The 21,564-nt window shown below is 45.6% G+C and overlaps 1 protein-coding gene across 4 annotated transcripts in view; it reads left to right on the plus strand.

The window, feature by feature from the left end:
* The window catches only part of KDM3A (lysine demethylase 3A), a 46,093-nt gene that overhangs the window by 17,383 nt on the left and 7,146 nt on the right, over positions 1 to 21,564 (plus strand). For 2 of the 4 annotated variants that reach the window (XM_081265016.1, XM_081265015.1), the window contains exons 9-18: positions 5,133 to 5,296; positions 7,151 to 7,668; positions 10,856 to 11,060; positions 14,142 to 14,356; positions 16,625 to 16,777; positions 16,895 to 16,990; positions 17,225 to 17,352; positions 18,579 to 18,774; positions 20,255 to 20,427; positions 20,754 to 20,990. In XM_081265016.1, coding sequence (XP_081121142.1) covers positions 5,133 to 5,296; positions 7,151 to 7,668; positions 10,856 to 11,060; positions 14,142 to 14,356; positions 16,625 to 16,777; positions 16,895 to 16,990; positions 17,225 to 17,352; positions 18,579 to 18,774; positions 20,255 to 20,427; positions 20,754 to 20,990 — 2,085 coding nt within the window. Of the gene's footprint in view, positions 1 to 2,005; positions 2,058 to 5,132; positions 5,297 to 7,150; positions 7,669 to 10,855; positions 11,061 to 14,141; positions 14,357 to 16,624; positions 16,778 to 16,894; positions 16,991 to 17,224; positions 17,353 to 18,578; positions 18,775 to 20,254; positions 20,428 to 20,753; positions 20,991 to 21,564 lie in introns of all 4 variants that reach the window. The other 2 variants (XM_081265018.1, XM_081265017.1) reach the window with 2 other exon arrangements.

Genomic DNA, 21,564 nt, shown 5'->3' on the forward strand with positions numbered 1-21,564 from the left:
GCTGTTCAGATTATAGTGTCCCACAAGCTTGGAGGGCATGCTCTGAGCAGGAGCTGTGCAGGTGCCTGCCTCACAGAGTAGTATAGGCAGACGTTCTCAGAGTGTGTCCCTTTCTTAGAGGGCATGTGGCTGGAGGAGCATAGAAGGAAGGGTAAAGGAGAGAGAGATTCAGCAGACTCAAGTTGAGTTTTATCTGACAGTTAGGTATGGAGGGTGATTTAGGGTATTAGGGGTTTTAAGTTTTAGGTGATGGACTTGAGCTTTACGGATGATGGGTGAAGGAAGGGGGTTGGATAGAAATGAGGGCACAGGTGAAGTTAGTGGGAATGTCTACCACGGAGGAGCATGAAGCCAGTCAGTGAACTGAGGAAATTGAGAGCTGCTTTGGAGGCATCGTTGACTTGGCCCATTGGAAGACTAGGTGTGAGGACTGAGGACGAGGGTGTTTCCTAACAGTGGGTAGAAAACTGCTGAAGCTTAGAAAGTGCAAGGGACATGGTCGGTCATTCATGGTGTTGTGTGCTCCCCCAGTTTAGAAGGGCTGAGCTGGTGGGAGAAGGAAATACAAGCAAGACTCTGGGTTGAGGACTGTGAAGGGGATGCCAAGCCAGCAAGTGAGTGTTGCATCTTAGAGTTAAACTCAGAGAGGTCGTTGCCAATTAATCCCCCTGGTGAGAAGCTGGGTGGAGTTGTAGCCTGTCAGGTGTGACATTGGAATTATTAGCCATCTAGGGTAGAGACCAGTAAAGGCCAGTTTGCCAAGGCTACTGGGAGTAGGCAAGTGCTACCTGATGCAGTGGCTATCTGGGAACAGTCAAGGGGCATGGAAAGGAGGGTTGTTAGAGCACTGGGGGACATGGGGTAGAAATGGGAGACCTTATTTGGAGAGGAAGAATGGACAGAACTGAGGTTGGGGGCTTCCTGGGGGAAGGTGTCAGTTCTTCCAAGTGTCAGCTTTATCATCGACAGAAAGGGGGTGGAGTAAATTTGTAACCTTCAAGGAGGTGCTTGTGAAATGCGGTAGTATGCACATGTGTGATGTGATCCTCTGCCCAACGCATGCTCTGGAAGGGCAGGGAGTGGGACTGTCCATATACCCAGGAGCAACAAGTGGATATATTGGGCACAACAGAAGCTGTTAAAAGTGTAAGCCTGAACTTCAGCCTGGGGATGAATTTCTTAACCTCTGCATCTGAAAATGAGAAACAGAATTCCATGTTTTAAAAAGCCTGTGTCAGCTCTTAAGCACTGAATAAGGCATCTTATTCTAATAGAAATTGGAGGTCTTAGGTGTTTACCTGGAGTATTAGAAGTCTTAGAAGTCTGACATTGATTTTTAAAGTTATTTTAGAATTTTTGGCTTATTTAGAAAATGCAACAAAAAGAAGAAAACTCACTTGTCATTGTGCTTCTCAGAGACTCTTTGTTTTGGAATCCTTCCTTGCTCCTTTCCTTATCATATATCACGGAGGCCTGTTTTTCTTTTTCTTTTTTTTTTTTTTAAATAAACTAAACACATACTTTTCTGCAGCCTCCTTGAGTATTTTTTCATATCACCGTTCTTTTTAATCCTGGGTGATTCTTAGAATGAGGCAAGTGTAGGAAACCCAGCTGGCCTCGACTCCAGGGGGCTGAAGAGGTGAAGGAATGGAGGAGCTAATGTGTGGGGTGAGTGGAAGCACCGCAGCACACAGCCCAGCTCTTCCTGTTCGCACCTCCCAGGTGCGCTGAGCTGTGAGGCTTGACTTGCAGGGTTGTCGTGGAAAGCAGGAGTTTGGGATTAGGTAGGCACGATCCTGGGCTGCCCTGATATGAGTCCTTTTGGATGAGATAAGCCTGTGTGCCAGTGGAATCTGGCTCCTTGAAGGTCTTCTCTGCCTAGCAGACTATTCCTCAGAGTTTGGATGCTGCCTGGTTAGTTGAGAGGTCTGCTGAGGAGTGAGCCAGCAGTGCCCTTGTAAGAAACTGTCGTGCACTCAATTATATTATCTCCGTCTGCTGGCAGGGAGGAACTATTGCCATGACTGGTATAGAAGACCTTCAGGGAAGCTCTTCAGGTAAGGAGAAACTTTGACCTTTTCTGAGTCAGAGGCAGTGCAGAGGTGTACACAGGAGGAATGACGGGCTGGGAGGCAGTGTCCATCCCATGGAGCTTCACCTTAGGCAAGTCACAGGGGTGTCCTTAAGCTGCTTCAAGGAAAGCACCCCAAGTTAAGTGAATTCTATCACACAGTGATGCAGCTGAGAAAACTTCTGCAGAATTTTTCTGCATTAAGATTGTTGAACCCCAAATTGCTTTTGCTGTGTGTCAAGCTGCTGTGGTAAAGCACAATCCTGTGAATTATGCTTTGTTACTCTAACTGTGCGCGATTAGTGTGCCAGGAATTGTCAAGACTGAATTCAAACTAGGGTCTAACACCAGAATTCAGTGTTGGTCACTGCTGTGTTGTCCTCAGGCCTCTTAGATGCTGTCCTTGGTAAGGCGGTCACCACCATCACAACAGATCTTCCTGCTCCTCTCCTTCTTGCTAGCCGACCCACCCTCCCTCCCACCCTCCTTCCTTCCAACAAACACTTTATGAATATTTGCTTATGAGAAACACTGACCATTATTACTGCCTCAGCTAACTCATAAGACTTATTTATTATATATCTGTTTAAAAATACGAGGTGCTAACTGCATTTGTTCACTGGTACATCATTCCTCCAGTCTTGTTTTTATTGAGCATCTGCCTTATGTCTGGCTTTGAAGTGGTGTTAACAGACACAGGGACAGGGCCTCTGCCCATAAGTAATGTACATTCCCTTGTGAAACTGACAGTAACTAAGTAGAAGGTACTTTGACAGTGTGACAAATGATTGAGAAAGATGTAAGCATGGTAGGAGTATGATAGTAGTAGGGTAGTGGCTCATGGGACCTACTTTGGAGTGAGTCATCGGGATTCTGAGGAGGAGACATTTGAGCCAGTGGAGGGTGACTGCAGGAACTGGCCAGCCACTGAAGACTGCAGACAGAAGGAGTAGCAAGGCTAGAGAGGTTTGGGCTCTTTGAAGATTGGGACCAGGGAGGAAGCCAGTGCAGCAGGAGGACCATGAGCAAGGGGGAGAGTGAAGTGGGATGGGCGATGGAGTTGACAGTCTGGAACACATGGGGTTCCTGCAGGCAGCACAGTGCTGCCTTCTTATTGACTTCTATTTTAGAAAGATACCTCAGTGGTAGAATAAATTTTGAGCAGGAAGCAGAGGATTAGCAAAGATAGAAGGAAGTCAGGCTAGCTACAAGATATGTAGTCCAGGGGGAGAGGTGTTGATAGCATGGCAGGGAAAGAAGTGGATAGATTGAATATTTTGGAAATAGAGGCAAGGTTTGAATCATTGATTGGATATGGGAAATGGGAGAGATGGAGAGATTTTTTGGCAGTTTGACAGACATTGTAGTCAAAATTTATGCATAGATGTTTTGGTCTAGTCTTTCTAATGATGTTCTCAGTAGTGAATTCAAGCACAGGTGTGAGTGCATCAACTCTGAACATATTCAGAGTAAGATGGTAGCTTTGAGGAAAGGTAAGAGTGAGCCTGAAATGAGCGTTGGTAAAGACTGGGCAATTTGGGCTGGGGATATAGCTCAGTTGGTAGGCACAAGGTCCTGGGTTCAATCCCCAGCACATACACACACAAAGATTGGGCAATTAAACTTTGGGAGGCTGGCCTTTTAATAGGTGATTACCAGAGAATTATAAAATAATACTCAAAAGAGACTTTAGAAATACACAGCTCATTTCTTCATTTAAAGGATTAGGAAACCAGTCCAGAGAGGTACAGTTGACTATCCCAAGCTTGTACTCCACCCCTATTCCCGTAAGTCCAAGAGCAAACATGTATCTTCTGGAGAACATTAGGTTCATGTTTAAGGAGAGGAAAGTTGAACATGCAATGAAAAATAGTAGAACATACAATGAGATCACTCAGCAATTAAGTAGCTTGAAGCTCTGCCAAAACTTTGTTAGTGGTTAAGTTCTTTTCAGGTGTTTCTGTGTTGTTTTTGAGATAGTCTTGCTCTGTTGCCCAAGCTCAGGTGTGGAACTCCTGAGCTCAAGTGATTGCCCTGCTTAAGCCTTCCAGGTAGCTGAGATTATAGGTTATGCCACCATGCCTGGCGTATTTTCCAGGCTGCCAGAATAAATGAGGAAAAGACTCGTGTACATGACATCTAAATATATTTAGAATTGTCAAGCCTCAAGTTCTACATCAGATTTTAGAAGCTAATGACTAGAAGAAGAAACTTTGAAGGTTCTTTGGGTTGGGTGGAAGGAGAGAGGAAAAGGGCACCATGGCACCCACAGAGGTGATGGAGAGGTGTGACTTACACCTGGGGCCTGGGGAGCCTGTGCCACATGGTGCAGCCATGGCAACTGTCCTGCATGCACCTCTTCCTTCTTGTGTCAGGGTGGGAAGTTTATTTTTGTGGATGAGAAACTGGAGAGAGGTGTTTCCAATGTGTTCATTTGGTGAAGGTGTAATCATCTGAGAGGGAAGGGGAGGGTGTCCTCCTGTCTTTGTCCGTAGGCCTGTCATGACTTAATATTTTTTGCAGCTTGGAATGACGTTTGTGACTTGATGAGCCACTTAAGAGCAAGAGTCGTGTCTTCAGCCACTATTGCATTGCACAGGCTTATGTTGTACCCAGTAGGCCTATAGGAGTCCTACGAGGTCAGGTCTCCCGCCAGTCTACGCAGTAAGTGCCTGATAGGCACTCGTCATGTTGAAACAAATGCATGTGACATTGCCACCACTGAGACTGTCACCAAAAGTTCACTTCTGTGCATTGCATTTTTAAACAGTTGCTATATAACTGTGTTTTCCTGGCATACGATTGAGGTCTGAAAAAGATCAGCTTGTGATCTTTTGTAGGAACACTGAAGGTTTTTGGAAAGCTGAAGTGATTTATTTACAGCCTTTAGATGTGAGTCCATGATTTTGTGACTTATCACCTATTTACTGTGCTGGCCTTTTATTTGGTGATGGTATTGTGCTCGTTTATTATTAAACCAAGCAAATCTTGAATTTTGCTAGCAATTCATATTTCTAGCTAGGGACTTCCCTTTTAATGTCTTTGGTTTGATATCTTTTAGGCTTCTCCCAGTATGTGTCCTGTACAGTCTGTTCCCACAACAGCTTTTAAGGAGATCCTGCTTGGCTGTACCGCAGCAACCCCTCCTAGTAAAGACCCAAGACAGCAAAGTACTCCTCAGACTGCCAACTCTCCACCCAACCTTGGAGCAAAGATTCCTCAAGGGTGAGTAGTGCTGTGTTAAAGATACTTAATCACAACCAGTTATTTTGGTCATGGTTCACTGTTTTCGTCTCGGGTTATCCATGGAAGTTTTTCATAAGTTTCTGAGAGGAGAGGTTACTCAGATTCCTTCAGCAGTGAAAAGTGTAGACAGCACACAGGACAACAGGAAGCAGTGTGGAAGGGCAGGAGTGGGCTCTGTGATGGTGTGGGGACCTGTTGGAGTGCTGCTGACGGGTAGAGCTCGGAAGGAGAAAAGAACGGATTGGTTGAATGTGGAAGATGGAGGTCAGTGGGTATTGGGGAGGAGATGTGGGTACAATGAGGGGCCACCTAAACGTGAGTCAACCCCAGGTACAGGTAAAAATCACTTCTCAGCCTTGTCACTGAGGTCAAGTGTAGAGATGTGGCAGAGGGGACTGAAACACAAGGGAGCAGTGAGTGATGGTGTCACTGACAGGTGGAGGTACTGAATAAGAGATGTCAAGTGTGACGAGGGTTCAAGTGAGCATGGTGCAGAGAGAGGGAAGGCCCTCTTCTGGGAGGTGGTGGTGGCTTATGATCAAGACAAGATGTGGTCATTAGAGACTGTGGTGTGGAGAGGCAGGTTGGGAAGACTGTCCCCAAACGTGGGAGAGTGGCTGAGTACGTTGCTTGCTGGGGGAAAGACAAAGGACAAGTTCCTATGCTGATACCTGGAGAGTGGTAAGGCAGTACTTAGGCGCAAGGAAAGCAATCTCACAACAGAGGACATCAGGAAATTATTGATGGCCAGACTGAGATTTCTACTATAAATGCTATGAATACTATGGGATGCTCACTGCTCAGTGTTGAACACGGCCTAGCTTATGTGAAGCCCTGGGTTCAATTCCTAGTACCACCCCAAACAGAAGATTGATAGGAATGCTTGTTTATGAGAAATTGTTCTTCAGGAACGAATCCTGTTGGAGGCAGGAAAAATAAAGTACAAATAAAGCTGTATTATTTGATGGGGCAAGGATTCTAGAATGAATCTTGAAGAAATGAAGTCCTTCAAGGATATCTCAAGTAAGATGGGGTGGTGCAGAGTGAGTCTGTGAATCAGTCAGTCATCGCCCGCTGTAGTATCTGCTGTGGTCCTAACCACCTCAGCTGGGTTGGGGCTGAACAGGATTTGTTCTGTTGCTGGTTAAATATTGGGTGACTACCTTTTAAGGGATTTCTAGTATTCCTTTTAAAATATTTTTTAGTTATAGATAAACACACAGTATCTTTATTTTTATGTGGTGCTGAGGATCAAACCCAGTGAGTGCCTCACACATGTGAGGCAGGCACCTTACAACTGAGCTGCAACCCCAGCCTGATACCTAGTATTTCTAGTACACATATTTTAAAAGTTTTTATCTTCACACATTTGCCTGCCATGAGATTGAATTTCCAAGTCTTGGCAAGCAATAAGAATACTAGTTATATCTTTCAAATTTAAATATAATCTTCATTATATAAGAAAGTTCAGAAGTTTCTCTAATATTAAAAAAAAAACTTTGATAATGGGCCCTGCAGAGACTAATTTTGACATTTTGAAAACCACTGAGATTAACTGCTGAATATAATTTTTGGTTCCATTTAAGCTTGTTTTGAGGGAAAACTAAGGTTCACTGTGATGTAAGTAGCACTTGTGTTTTTCTGGTTTAAGATACTTCTGTGAGTTGTTGACTGATGACTTTTAACTTTGGCTCACAGAAACTGGTCCTGAGTTCTCTGTGGAAGCAGCCTTCTCATCCATGCTGGTTGCTGAAGGGAACATACAGTTGGTTTTGGAATCAAGAGAGCTGAAAGAGGCCTTAATGTGCTGCTTTGCCATCCTGTGTTTTCCAGGTGTCCTAAGCAGAGTTTACCAGAAGAGCTTTCTTCCTGTCTAAACACAAAGCCTGAAGGACTGAGAACAAAACCAGATGTCTGCAGAGCAGGGCTTCCCTCCTCACAGCCTGCTCAGGTTGGGCCTGGAGACTTGAAGATTCTAAGTGAGCGCAGAGTTGGCTGTGACCAACCCAAGACGGACACTGAGCAGGAAGGCCAACTGCAGCCCGCTCCACAGCCACCCCTTGGCCTTCTTAAGGAGGGCTCACCTACAGAAGCTTCTCCCAGGGCAGAAGCGGAAACTGTCAGTACCCCCGAGCTACAGAAGCACCCAGAACATGCACCTTCCACCTCTGATGTCTCTTCAGAGAAGCCAGATGTGAAAGCAGGTGTTAATTGTGATAGCTCTCATAGTTGTGCAGGAAAAATGGTCAAACCTTCAGCTTTAGGTTGCCAGTCTCAGAGTGTAAAGGAGACTTCTGGAAAAGTAGACAATGAAAGCTGTTGTACAAGAAGCAACAATAAAATCCAGAACGGTGAGTGTTTCTAAAGTCTTCATTGCTAGAGGGTAGAGGTGGTGTCTGTTTTGTTCTCTGTGATAGAATACATGGAAGTGATTCTGTAGAGGAAGTTCAGGTGAGCCTGTGTTGAAAGGATGGGTTCATGCTGTGATTGAGGGCTGGTGTCTGTTAACCTCGCCAAGTGGAGGCGTTCCATCATAGCCTTCACCATGACGTCACTGGTTCTCTTAGGTGATAATTATCCCAACTTTTCATTGTAAGAAAGTAAATAAAAATGAAACCTAAAGTGATCTGCTGATTACTGTCTCTTCAACTCTTGCTGCGATTTTCCTGTCATGTACAGGTTAGAGGGGAAGAGGTGACACTTCATCCTTACACACAAGCTCAGATCTGAATTTTTAAGAACAGATTACAGAATTGCATCCTTACTCTGGAAAAGGGAGTGTTGGTTAAAGATGTTGAAAGACAGGGCTGAACTGCTGTGCAACTTTACTTAGTGGAGGAACTGCATGCTCACCAGTTCAAACTAAAAGGTCTTTCTGTAGGGAAAGTAGTACTGTGCTTCATACTGCAGGTTGAGCATTTCTAGTTCAAATATTGTAAATCCAAAATGTTCCAATATCTGAAACTCTTTGCATGTCAGTGTTACACTGCAGGTGGGAAATTCCATACCTGATCTTGTGTGATGTTCCCAGTCAGAGGGCAGACACCCTGAAAGTAGTGGATCTGATTACCTTCAGGGCTGTGTCTGTACAGTATATGTGAAATTGTGTGTTTAGACTTGGGTCCTATCTCAAGTGTCTCACTACACATACATAAATACTCTAGATTAAAAGAGCCAGAAATCTGCAGCGCTTCTGGCCCTGAGCCTTTTGGATAAGGGGTACTGGTAGGTTTGGGGTGCATTTCAGTAATGAAGGTCATCTGACTGTGTTGCTAGAATTAGAAGAATGAAGTGGCTTCAGCATGGTAAAGGTGCAGAGCCTTTATACTTTAAAGGTGCCTTAAATGATGGTCAGAATTATCACAATTTTGGTAATTATCAGAATTGGGAAAAATCAGTGTAGAATAGTTTTAAGTTTTTAAAACTTAAACCCTGTTCATTTGAGTCAGCAAAAAATCAATCTGCCCGCACTATTTTTTTTTTTTTTTTTATTTACTGCAGGCCTCTGAAATTAGAGGGCAAAGTGGTGGGATTTGGCCTTTTATAGTGTACATCTGGAGGAAGAGAAAGAACTTTCTTGGCCTAGGGGGATTCTTGTACCCCATCTTCTTCATTCTTGAGGTTTAGGTTAATATAGATGCTAATTTGCATAAGATCATACTGTTCCTCAGGAGTTATGTAACTCCCAAAATGAAGTGAATATTCGTAAGCATGTATCTGTTCTATTTCTTTATTCTTTTTGAGTCATCAGCCCTCAGGCAACTAGCTTTAAGCACATGACGGGTTCACAAGTGAGTGGAGTCCAGCTTTGTCTCACTTTATATGCTGTGCAGCTGTCCTCCATCTAGCATGATTGTAAGGAAAGGAAAACCCAGTCATACCTCCTGGACTAGCACGTCCTGCCGTCTGTAGCTGAGGAGTGAGCATGTTTTGGGAAACCCACCAGGATCTCCGAGCTGTGTCCATGAGTGCGGCTGTGGCTGTTGGAAAGCTGGACAATACAGGAGTCTGCTCCCTGGCTCCATGAAGAGCGAAGAGCTGCCTTTTTCCTGTTGAGGTGCATGGGTGGCTCCTTGGAACAGGGCATTGTCCTGTTCTCTTGGCTCTGTTGTGAGCGAGCATGGAAGGCGCTGACAGTTGCTCTCTTCACTGAGGGGTAGAGTAGGCAGTTCATCTTGCGTAGCTCTAGATGTTTCCTCTTTTCAGCCAGGGCAAAACAGATGAGGGAACCTGGTCCAACTTGAAGGGTGATGTCATTTGAGTAATGAAAACTATCCTTGAACTATTAATCTCCTTTATTTTCTCATTTCTTTACTTTTTTCTGTCACTGTAACCGAGTGAGAGTGTTTAAGGGTCAAGGACCATCAGTACCAGCATTATTCAGCATGTCATGGGGTGATCAGGCCTGCTGTACAAGAGAGGCAACAGATCACCTCTAAGGGAATTATTGAGAACACTTACTTTACTTAAAACCCTCTTTGGTTTGGGGTCTGTCTTCCAGTTTTCTCCCAGCCTGGTCTCTTACCTGGTTCCCTAGAAGTTGTTTTTGTTTGCCCAAGAACCTACTTCCTTCCCTCTTCTCTGTATGCTGAGTTCTCTGAGGAGAAGGGGCTTTTCTGTCTTGGGCTCGCTGTGGATTCTCTTCTGTTGCTGGGCAGACAGTGATTGCCCTGTCCTGTGATGGCTTCACCTCTGCTCTCCTCTTCTGTAAGGACCTTGTTAACGTCTCTTCTCCAGTTCCTACCCATCACAGGTTAGAACTCACCTGACGAGCTTACCCACAATCCTGTCTTCTGAGGGGAGCATGTGTGTACAGGGGATTGAAGACATGTCAGGAGTTAAGTGACGTCTTTAGATGCCCTTAGAAAATAGCCCTTACTTTGTAGGCCAAGGATCTATGTAGGAAAGTGATTGGTTCACTTTTGTTAAAAGAGTGCTGTAAAAAACTCATTTTAAAACTAGACTCTCTTTTTTTTGTGGGGGGGCTGGTACCAGGAATTAAACTCAGGGGCACTCACCCACTGAGCCACATTCCCAGCCCTATTGTATTTTATTTAGAAACAGGGTCTCACTGAGTTGCTTAGTGCCTTGCTTTTGCTGAGGCTGGCTTTGATCTCAGGATCCTCCTGCCTCAGCCCCTGGGATTACAAACAGTTTGCCACTGCACCAGCCTAAAACCAGCCTCTCTTGAGTGTGAAAGGGGCAGAGTGACCTTGACTTCGGTCTTCTGGAGAGGTGTGCCCACCTGTATTGCTAGTACTGCAGTGAGCTTGCTTGAGGCCTCTGCCTCGCAGTGCTGCTCTGGCATTCCCGCTGTCCTGGTTGTGAAAGGAGAGTGTGCCGACCTGGAGAGAAGAGCACCTTCCAGTTGTTCTCTGGTGTCTGCTGTCAGCCATGTTCCTGACATTAACTCTGAACCAAGAGTGGAGAAGGAGTCCTTTCTTTGTGAATATTGGCTTAATGAGTAGAATTTAACCAAATATTGATGTGATATCCAAAAACTTGAGATTCTGTTTCCTTGATCTTTTTCTTTCCTAGTACCAGCCCGGAAGTCAGTTTTGACAGATCCTGCTAAACTCAAGAAGCTGCAGCAGAGCGGTGAGGCCTTTGTGCAGGACGACTCCTGTGTGAACATCATGGCTCAGCTGCCCAAGTGCCGGGAGTGTCGTCTGGACAGCCTGCGTAAGGACAAAGAGCAGCAGAAGGACTCACCTGTGTTCTGCCGCTTCTTCCACTTCAGGAGGTGAGGCCTGGGAGAGAGTGCATGGCGTCTGGCCCACTTGTGCACTTTTCTTCTTGTGTCAGTAGCAGAGCTAGAACTAAGAAGGTAGTGGTTGCATTTCTAATCTATGAGCATTAATCTAGAGCTTTCTGCATATTATTTTGTTTGTTTCTTTTTCTTTTTTTTTTTTTTTTAGGCAGGGACTCTCATTAAATTGCCCAGGCTAGCCCCAAATTTGTGATCTACCCGCCATAGCCAGTAGCTGGGATTATAGGCGTGCACCACCACACCTTATTTTTCAAATGAAGCTGAGAAGCTTAGAAGTACACGTTTTTATTTCTAAAAGTACTGTCATTGTAGAAAAATGCTGAAGGTTCTGAAAATCCACCACAAATAAGGAGTGTGCACTGGCAGTGTTCAAGCCCATCCAATTAGTATATTGCATGGACTGTTTTGGATTTATTTTCCAATGCCCAGGAGGAACCTCTTGTTCACATTCATCCTTTTCTACAAATACTTATACATTTCTGCATAAGAACCCATTATAGCAATGCTTGATATCCCATCTCAGCAACTCCTTTGTTGATATATTAAGATGACTTTTCATTTTTTGCCACTAGAAATAACATGGAGCTGACATCTTCTTGTCCGTGTCTCTGGCTGTACTTTGCAAGGATTGTAGGAAGTGGCATTGCTAGGTTAGAGGTGTGTGTGCAAGGCCTTGGCATTTGTCCTGCCAGGTTGCCCTCCTGGAACCGTCAGCTGTGTTTTTGCCCACTGGTGGGATTCAGGCCTGCTTGTCATTTCCTTTACCAGAGAAGGCATGTCTTGTGAAAAATCTCAACTTAATAGACAAAGCTTTCATGTTTATATTGTATTTTTTCATGAGTCAAATTCCTTTTCTGTAAATTCTTCTGCCTGAGTGAAGCAAAGGACATCCTTCTTTTTTCTTTCATTGAGACACAAATGGTGGTGTTCCGGTACTGATGAGCTTTGGATATAATCCAGTTTTTCATAATTTAGATATTTTCAGGTCCAACAGTTATAATTGCAAACAAGTGTTGATTTTTAATTTCTTCCTTTTCTCCTGCTCTTTCATTCAAAGTTAAAATCTAACTTAAAATCTTAAGTTAAAAGGTGATTGATAAGCTGAATGAAGTGCACAAGTAATTTCAGTATTTAAGGATCGTGCGATTCAAAGCAGCATATGCAGGACACCAGCCAGGCGAGCTGCCGGTGCTCTCAGGTTCAGGCTGTTGTAATGAAATCCAGTTCCTGGCTACTGGCTTGCCCTTCACTGCTGAGTGAGTCACAAGTGCAGACGGTGGAGTGTGTCGCAGTGCTGTGGTGCAGACATGGGCATCCTGCATGGTGTCTGGTCCAGGCTGTTACTAGTCAGGTCAGCTTTGTTCCACTTCCTCTCAGGAGACTTTCTGTGTACAGTAAAGGTGCTTGTGCATTTGCACTTGTGTATATTTTGGAGAAACCGCAGAATGATTGTGCTTCCTCCAGGTCTTTGTTAGCACTTTGCTGGCTCTTGCTGTGAAAAGTGGTAACTGGAGCAAGGGAGAGGGAAGTTGCCAAGGCTTTTTAGGGAGGGGATCACTTTGTTGTTCTGTGTAATAGTATCAGAGCTTTTTTTTCTTTAAAAAATCACTGTTCTTGAACCATCTAAAAATCATTGATGCTGTGATTTAGCTGTTTTCCTTTTTTTTTTTTTAATTTAAGGGGGAGGTGCCTTTGCTTAGTGTTATAATAAAAAAGCCACTCTAGTTGAAACTAGAACACAGTCACTCTTTTTGTAAAAGAATGTCATAATTAACTTTCCCCTGTTGCTTGGAGAAGAGTAGATTAAAGCTGTCCTTGGCCACCTCCTCGAATATTTCCCATTCGGCTTTTCTACAGATCAAACAGAAGTAGAGGCCGAGTCTCTAAGGCTTAGTTGCCACGTCCCATTGTCATTACCTCCCCCCTTTGAAATGGCTTTCATACTTGTTTTAGTGTCATGACTTTCCAATTTGGGCTGTTTTAACTAAACCTTGCAACTCTCTTTGGATTGCTTGAAGCAAGTTTATCTGTTATGCAGCTCCTATTGTCTTGTCCTGCTTACTCTGCACTCTTTTGGACAGGTGATTTTTCTAGAAAACACTTTGTGTGTCTCCCAGGCTCAAGGAGTCTTTCTAGGTCCCCAGTGCCTAGTGGAGGAGGTCTGGGTCCCCAGCAGCATGCTGAAGGCCTGTAGTAGTTGACCCAGCATTCCTCTCTGGATTCTCACCTCGGGAGTAAACTCTGGTTTAATCTTATTGGTCTCTTGTCACCCAATTCACCTGCTTTTCTTCTTGTATGAAGCACTGTTTCCTGAACATAACCCTCTCTTACCTACTATCTACCTTTTGTGACAAGGCAAGCTCAGTTACTATTTCTATGAGGCAGGCGGCTTCACCATGAGCCCTACAGAACTCTTAGCACTTAGTGACTGTCACGACATCTGTCACATCTGGTGTGCATTTTGGGTCAGTTTCTTATGTCTCCAACTAAAAAGATCAAAACTAACACATAGCTCATGAAAAAGCCAAGTATGATAGGAAATTGAGTGAGTTCTGGGCAAGTTCTCTGCCTTTTCCCTACTTCTCTGGAGCACCTGAGGCCCTCTCATGCTTCCTCTCACAACAGGGATACACAACAGGGGCTCTGGTGGGTGCGCAACCCCTCCCAGGTCCATGTGGCCTTGCTTCAGCAACTGAGTAGCCTTTTCTTGCTGAGCTGAGCATTATTCTGAAAACAGTGGAGGTATTCAAATCTGATCAGATTATCATCTTCTGGTGACTGTCCTTACTATGAAGTCCTATGCCCAGCAGGCTGAGCTGCCTCTGTGGAGGGAGTGTGGCTCTGTTTTGGTTTGAATGCAGAATGCACCTCTCCTAGTCCTCTCAGGCTTTCCTTGTGGAAGAAAAAATACAAGTGTTTTATCTTTCTGTTGGCATTCACAAATAATTGGCTGTAATTAATCATGGAAATTACAGAAAACCTTGAAGGATTTTATTGATTTAAATTGTAATTACAAGTTGTGAATCAGTTCTGTGTGTTTTCTACTTTCCGTAGGTTGCAATTCAACAAACATGGTGTGTTGCGGGTAGAAGGCTTCTTAACACCAAACAAATATGACAGTGAAGCAATTGGCTTGTGGCTACCTCTGACCAGAAATGTTGTTGGGACAGATTTGGACACAGCCAAGTACATCCTGGCCAACATTGGAGACCACTTCTGTCAAATGGTGATTTCTGAAAAGGAAGCTATGTCAACTATTGAGCCACACAGTAAGAGCATCTCTTAGGGGGTAGGATTTTTGAGTCCAACTTGATTTTTGTTTCTGAGGTAACACCAAAGTCCCAGTGCATGGTTTCATTTTCACTGAGAGGATTAGGTGGCCTTTTTCCTTCCATGGCTAGCTTCTTCAGAGTCAGCCTCCCTAGGAGTGCAGGCTCACCAAGGGTGAGGAGGCCTCAGATGGCTATGTAATCAGGAAAAATGGACAGGCTATTCTCTAACCCTCCTGAGGACCAGGGTGAGCTGGTTCCATGCCTGAGAATGGGAACAAGTTGGGGTTAGAAGTGATTGTCAGAGCAGAATTTGGAGGGGACACTTGAAGGTTAGTCTGGACATAGCCCACCAAGCCCCAGGGTCCAGGGTGGGTGACCCAATAGAGCCAGACCTCCTTGGTGACATCTCAAGGTAGGATGTCTAGGAGGAGAGCACACCTATCCCTGCCCTTTTGCTCTGTAGAAGCACCAGGGCGTCGGTCTCGTAAGGCTGTGTTATGTCCTCTTCCACATTTTCTTTGCCACACAGTTGAAAGTTAACAGGGAAGCCTTCCCACTCGCATAACCAAGCGTATTTGAATACAGGCATCCGCAGAAGTTAACCACCACCAAAGTTCTTAACTACTGGACGTTAACAAAGGTAGCTTAAACACAGAAATGTTATTAGGGAATGCAGATTATTTCTCTGGAGTCCAAGGAATAGAAACCAGCAGTTGGAATCTGAAAGTGGGTGGGTCAGGGGTCTGAGCCACTGCAGAACTAGACCATACTGATGAAGAGTGGATTTAACATCATGCCATTTAATTGGGTAGTGGAGAATTGGAAATCAAGATCTCATTCCCTGTGATGTCTTTAGGACAAGTGATTAAAACAAAAAAACCTCTCCCCTTTTCAGAAAAATTTCCTTAATACATTTGGGTAAAAGTAGTTGATTTAAAGAAATTCCTTTAGCAGCTGTGCGCAGTGGTGCAAAGACTGCAAGGAGCAGCCGTCCTTGGCACACGCGGCTGCTTCCCTCCTCTGGCCGCAGGGCTATTGGAGGCAGTGCTGGTTTTCTGTTCTGAGGATGTTTTGTTGCACACACATCTGCCTTTTAAGATGTACGTAAGGGCTCTTCCCCTCCCGAGGAGCCTCTCCTCCTTGCCTGTGATGGTCCTGTCTTCTTCCCTCCTCTGTGATGGGCTGGTCGATGGGAGGGGCCGCCTCCCTGAGAGGTGCTGAAAACTGCTGCTTTAGCTGAGGGCTGTCACCGTCCTGACACGAGGAGCACATTTCCACTGTCACATGGGAGCTCTTCTAATTACGTCGTTTCAGTGACAGATAACCATAGGACGGGTGGCCGAGTTTTAAGAATACTTTGTAATAAAGCAGTCTAGTCCAAGTGACCAAAGTACAGTTCAGAGATCGCATTTGTGAAGTGCTTAGAGCTCTTGCATGGGTGAAACAGCAGAGGTTTACTCAGCAGTTGGGGTCATTTGGGCTGTGCAATCATTCTGGAAGAAATAATGCATCCACCATAGACTGGATCAGGAAGAAGTCCTCTCCACGGAAGGAGAGTGCAGCCGTGTCAGCCCAGGGCTGCTTGGGGAGGGGGCAGGCTGGCTGAGTCAGTCATGGTAGTGGGCTTTCCTGTGACTCGGAACAATGCCTGCTTTGCTCCTACTCCTTCAGCTTTCTGTTAGCGTCAGGCTGGGCAGGCAGCCCATGCCCAGACCTAGAAGGACCCTCCTTCTGATTACCAGGAGATAGCCTCTTTGTAGGTTCCTAGGTTGCCTCCAGCTGCTGGGCATATGGTAATGTGAGTTAGTCCTGGGCCTGGTATCACTGACAGGACAGAGTCAAGGACCTGACCGTGTACATAGGCCTGTTCCTTTGAGGCCCTTAGACACGCTGGAGCATTTAATGGGCAGTGAGTGGATTGAAGGCAGCTGTGAGTATCCCAAGGGTTGTGTGTGTGTCTGAGCAGGTTGCTTTTCCCCTGGAGGAAGCCTGTTTCATGCTGCCTCCACACAGGAGCTTGCGAACAGAAAGCTTAGACACAGCTGCTGAGGGCACTGGTGCTGCACTGTGGCTGGTGGAGCAGCTGCTGCACAGCCTGGGCAGGGTTTCTGTGGAGTGCAGCTTGGCCTCAGAGGCAGAGCTGCGGTGCAGGATGCCGAGGCTTGCTGGAGCACGCAGGGAGGACTACTGACAGCCCTTCTTGGCACTCATTGATTTCGGAACCCCTCTCCCCCACAGGACTGACTGATCTCTTGATCCTTGCAGGGCAGGTTGCCTGGAAGCGAGCGGTCAAAGGAGTCCGGGAAATGTGTGATGTGTGTGACACCACCATCTTCAACTTGCACTGGGTGTGCCCTCGCTGTGGGTTTGGGGTGTGTGTGGACTGCTATCGCATGAAGAGGAAGAACTGCCAGCAGGGTGAGAGCTGACCCGACACCCCCACCTTGAGGAGCCTTCTGCTGATGATGCTGGGGACCCTGGACCCTGGGGCCTGGGGCCATGCAGATGGTCACCATAGTGCGGTATTATTTGCAGGTGCTGCCTACAAGACATTCTCTTGGCTAAGATGTGTGAAGAGTCAGATACATGAGCCTGAGAACCTGATGCCCACGCAGATCATTCCTGGAAAAGGTACTGTGCGGTGCAGGGGCTCTTCCCCTGGGTCTTGGCTGGCGAGGGACTGGTGGTTGGTTTACTCTGTGGGCAGCGCTGCCCTGTGAATAGTTTCATAGAGGAAGACAGAGGTGCTTGCAGTTGTTGGGAGAAGGAGGGGTACTTGTGCACACTGGGTCTCTGTGCTGCTGGGTGAGCTTTAAGGCACCGGCACCCTGTTGAGATGTCACCTCTGCCCTTGTGTTTTCTTAGCACTCTACGATGTTGGTGACATTGTGCATTCTGTAAGAGCCAAATGGGGGATAAAGGCAAACTGCCCCTGTTCAAACAGGCAGTTCAAACTCTTCTCAAAGCCAGCCTCAAAGGAAGACTTAAAACAGGTATTACTGCTTCTGCTAGATTCATCGTCCTTGTAATTGTTGATGGTCTATTTTCAAATAAGCCAAGCATTCCTGGCAGTGCATTTGGCAGGAACACGGGCCTGCGGCTGTTCAGAGACGCACCCTTCCCATTCTTCCTGTTGCTCTTAGTCACCGGGTGGCTCTTAGTAGATTTTAGTTTTTTTCTTTTGTTTGAAAAAGGAAAAATTTGTGCTGTAGTCTACCCAACAAATTGCTGTCAAATTTGTGTGGGTTTCTAAAAGGTGTTCATGTTCTGCAGAACTAAATGACTCAGATAGACTTCATGGAGTGTTAAATTACCAACTGTATTTTACCTCTGATGTAACTGAACAGTGCAAGGAGTGGTGCCCCTTCCTGCAGGCTTCCCTCGTCCCTGCCGTCCATCACTCTGTCTCTGGCTCTCCTTTCTCGCCTCGTCATCCTTGTTTTTTAGGAATCCAAAATTCTTTTATACTCTTAGTTGGAGGAGTTGGGATCTTTGCCGTTTCCACTGCTTTTACGTTGTTACATTTTTGCCCACGAGGTGATTGCTCGCTAGGGTGTCAGAAATGACAACCAGTAGCAGTCACTGGGCATTGCCAGCGTGTCTCGTGTGCAGGGAGGGTGGACCAGCACAGGAACTTCTCTCCCTCTCTGGGGCCAACCAGATGGTTTCTTAGGTCTCAGAGGAGTAAGTGGTGCTGTCTTTGCAGCTGGCTCCTCCTCTTGATAGTCCTCTTGATGTTTCTCAAGAGCTGCTCATCTCCTCACCTCTTACAGCTAAACCAGAAGAGCACATTCCCTCTCAAACTCTTGTTTCCTTTCCTGCCTACCTCACTTATTTACCCAATAGCCGTGTTTTGTGTGCCTCGTCTGGCTGGATTCTCAGGGAGACAGGCACAGACCATTCCGTCAAAGCCACATGGTGCATGGGGTGGTGGAGACATGGGCAAACCCGGCTGGGTTGGAGGGTGGCGAAATGCCTGTGTGTGGGGTGGTCATGAGGTCTTCCTTCCCACTGCTAGTCCTCAGAAGCTCTGCGCAGCAGTCCTGCTCCCTGTTCTGTTGCAGGGTTGCTGAAGCCCTAGGATAGCTGGGGCAACTCATTAGGTAGCTTTGTTCTGGAAACTTCTCTTACTAATGGCTACTGGGGAGAGGGAGAAGGTTAAGAAAAGGGAATTTTCATTCTTCAGCCTAAACAAAACTCTCCTTTTGTACTCATACAGACTTCCTTAGTTGGCGAAAAACTGACTCTGGGTGCTATGCTCCCGCAGAGCCCCTCAGTGTTGGAGCCGGTGGCCTCAAGTGGAGAAGCAGCTTCCAGGCCAGCCTGCAGCATGAGGCCTGCCTGTCCAGCCAGCACGGCTCCACTCAACTGGCTGGCAGACCTGACCAGCGGGAACGTCAACAAGGAGAACAAGGGTGAGTGTTCCTGAGGACTGAGTCTCTCGTGGAGGGCTCTGCAGTCTCACTGTGGGGAGACAGTGGTTGGAAGTCTCGTGGGAGGGGACGTGTTCCTGCAACCGTCCTGAAGGTGTGTTTGCAGTCAGCTCCCAAGGCTTGGGGGTGGAGGCTGGAGGGGCGCACGGTGCTGAGACTGTAGTACAGTGACAACCTGCCCCCAGCTCTTCTCCTCACCACATGGTGCTTGGTTTCTGTTGTACCTCACTGGAATGTGCCATCTTCAGTTCCATTTTTGTCACCAGTGTTTCAGGATGCTGATGAAAATAAAAAGAATGTGGACTTTGGGATAAGGTAGGCTTAGGTTAAAATCTAGGTGATTCTGTCTCTGGCTAATTTCTTTAATGTGAAACATCCTTAAAAAATGTGGTGACTCAAGTTTGACACCATAAATAAAGGGACTTAAAAAAAAAAATATATATATATATATATATATATATATATATATAAAATCTCTAAGCAGGGTCTTCCAGAAATACAAGGTATGGTTTAACATCCCAAAATATAAGAGGAAAATTGTGTGATGAGACACAGAAAAACTCTGTGTAAAGCTTAAATCTAATTATAAATTTTTTTAAAAACACCCTTAACATTGAATTTTTTTTTTTTTTTTTTTTTTTTTTTAATGAGAGATGGGGTCTCCGCTGTGGAGCCCAGCTGGCATCAAGCGCCTGGGTGTAAGTGATTCTTCTTGCCTCAGCCTCCTGAGTAGCTGGAACCACAGGCCCACACCACCATGCCTGGCTTAAATTTCAAAAAAATTGTTTTGATAGTTTCCTTTGTTCAGGGATGAGACAAAGGTGTCAGTTGTCATTAACTTTGTTAATCAGGAAACCCTGGCCAGTGCACTAAGGCCCGAATAAGAGAAATCAAGAAAATATGAAAGGAATCAATAAACGGTCAATATTTGTTAACAGTACATGTGAAAAGTTCAAAAGAATCTACATTTGCAATACACATTAGTGTTGCTGAATAACAGGGTGAATTAACAACAGTACATTTTATTTGCATAACAGAAACAGAAGTCAAAGTTTTAAAAATGCCATTTTCCTTAGTTTAGCCTGGGTACTAGATATTGTTTTAATATTTATTGGGAAATCTTTAATATCATTGGTATTTATCCCCTTAAATTTTTCTTGGTTCTAGAAAATGAAAACCAAGATTTTTGTTGGTTTGTGTGTGTGTTTTGGTACCGGGGACTTAACCAGGGGTGCTTTTTACCACTGAACCGCGGCATCCCCAGCCTTTTCTATTTTAAGGCAGTTGAGGCTGGCCTTGAACTTATTATCCTCCTACCTCAGCTTCCTGAGTTGCTGGGATTACAGGCGTACACCACCATACCCCTCAAAAACCCAAGTTTTAAAATAATTGTTACTAGAAGATTGCTAAGAGTTGCCTTTCAGAATGCTGTTAAATCTGGATTTTTTTGGTTTGGTTTTAGAAAAACAACCTACAATGCCAATTTTAAAGAATGAAATCAAATGCCTTCCACCCCTCCCACCTCTGAGCAAATCCAGCACAGTCCTTCACACCTTTAACAGCACCATCTTGACACCTGTAAGCAACAATAATTCTGGTTTCCTCCGAAATCTCCTGAATTCCTCCTCAGGAAAGGTATGTGTTTGCTTTATTGTGTGCATCTGCTTTACAAAGTTGCATGGAGACAGGAAGATATTGAGAGAAACCAAGTGGGTAGAAGGACATAAATCACATACTTAACCTTTGTGGGGACAGGAGGCTGGGTCATTGGCAGATGGACTTCCACAGGGCAGGACCACTTTCTCTGATTACATATACTTTCTCCTGTAACCAAGTGGGAACAGGGGACTTGCTTCTTTACCTGGGGGTCCTGGCTTGGGCTCTGAGCATACACTGATAAGTGCTCATCCTATCTTTAGGAAGGGGACACTTAAAAGACTTGTGTTCTTTCCTAAATTTAGACAGAAAATGGACTCAAGAATACACCAAAAATCCTTGATGACATCTTTGCGTCTTTGGTGCAAAACAAGAGTTCCTCTGACTTATCTAAGAGGCCTCAAGGACTGACGATCAAGCCCAGCATTCTGGGCTTTGACACTCCCCACTACTGGCTCTGCGACAACCGCTTGCTGTGCCTGCAGGACCCCAACAACAAGAGCAACTGGAATGTGTTCAGGGAGTGCTGGAAGCAAGGGCAGGTAACACAAACCAGTCACAGCCCCTCTCCTTGGCTCCCTTGGCATTGGGGATTGAACCCAGGGGTACTTGGAACATTGAGCCACATCCCCAGCACCCACCTTTAAAAAAAAAATTTAGTTGTTGATGGGCCTTTATTTTATTTATTTGCATATAGTGGCGAGAATCAAACCCAGTGCCTCTCACAAGCTAGGCAAGCACTCTACCACTGAGCCACAACTCCAGTCCCCCAGCCCTTTTTTATATTTTATTTAGAGACAGGATCTCTCTCAGTTGCTGAGGCTGGCTTGGAACCTGTGATCCTCCTGCCTCAGCCTCTGGAGCCGAGGGAAAGGCAGGCATGCGCCACCACACCTGGCCCCATTGTTGGGTTTTGATGAGAGCAGCCAGGCCTTGTGAGCCTCAGGGAAGGTGGGCTGTTTGGGAGTTTGAAGGAGTGACAGGACAGGACAGCATAAAACTGAGCGAGCTCTTCATGGAGGGAAGCTGACGGCTGTCCTAGGGTGGGCACCGAGTAGCAGCAGCAGTAGCAGCAGCAGTAGCAGCAGCAGCAGTAGCAACAGCATCTTATACCTG

This window comes from Spermophilus citellus (assembly GCF_964194105.1).
Source record: "Spermophilus citellus genome assembly, chromosome: 13".
Taxonomy (NCBI): domain Eukaryota; kingdom Metazoa; phylum Chordata; class Mammalia; order Rodentia; family Sciuridae; genus Spermophilus; species Spermophilus citellus.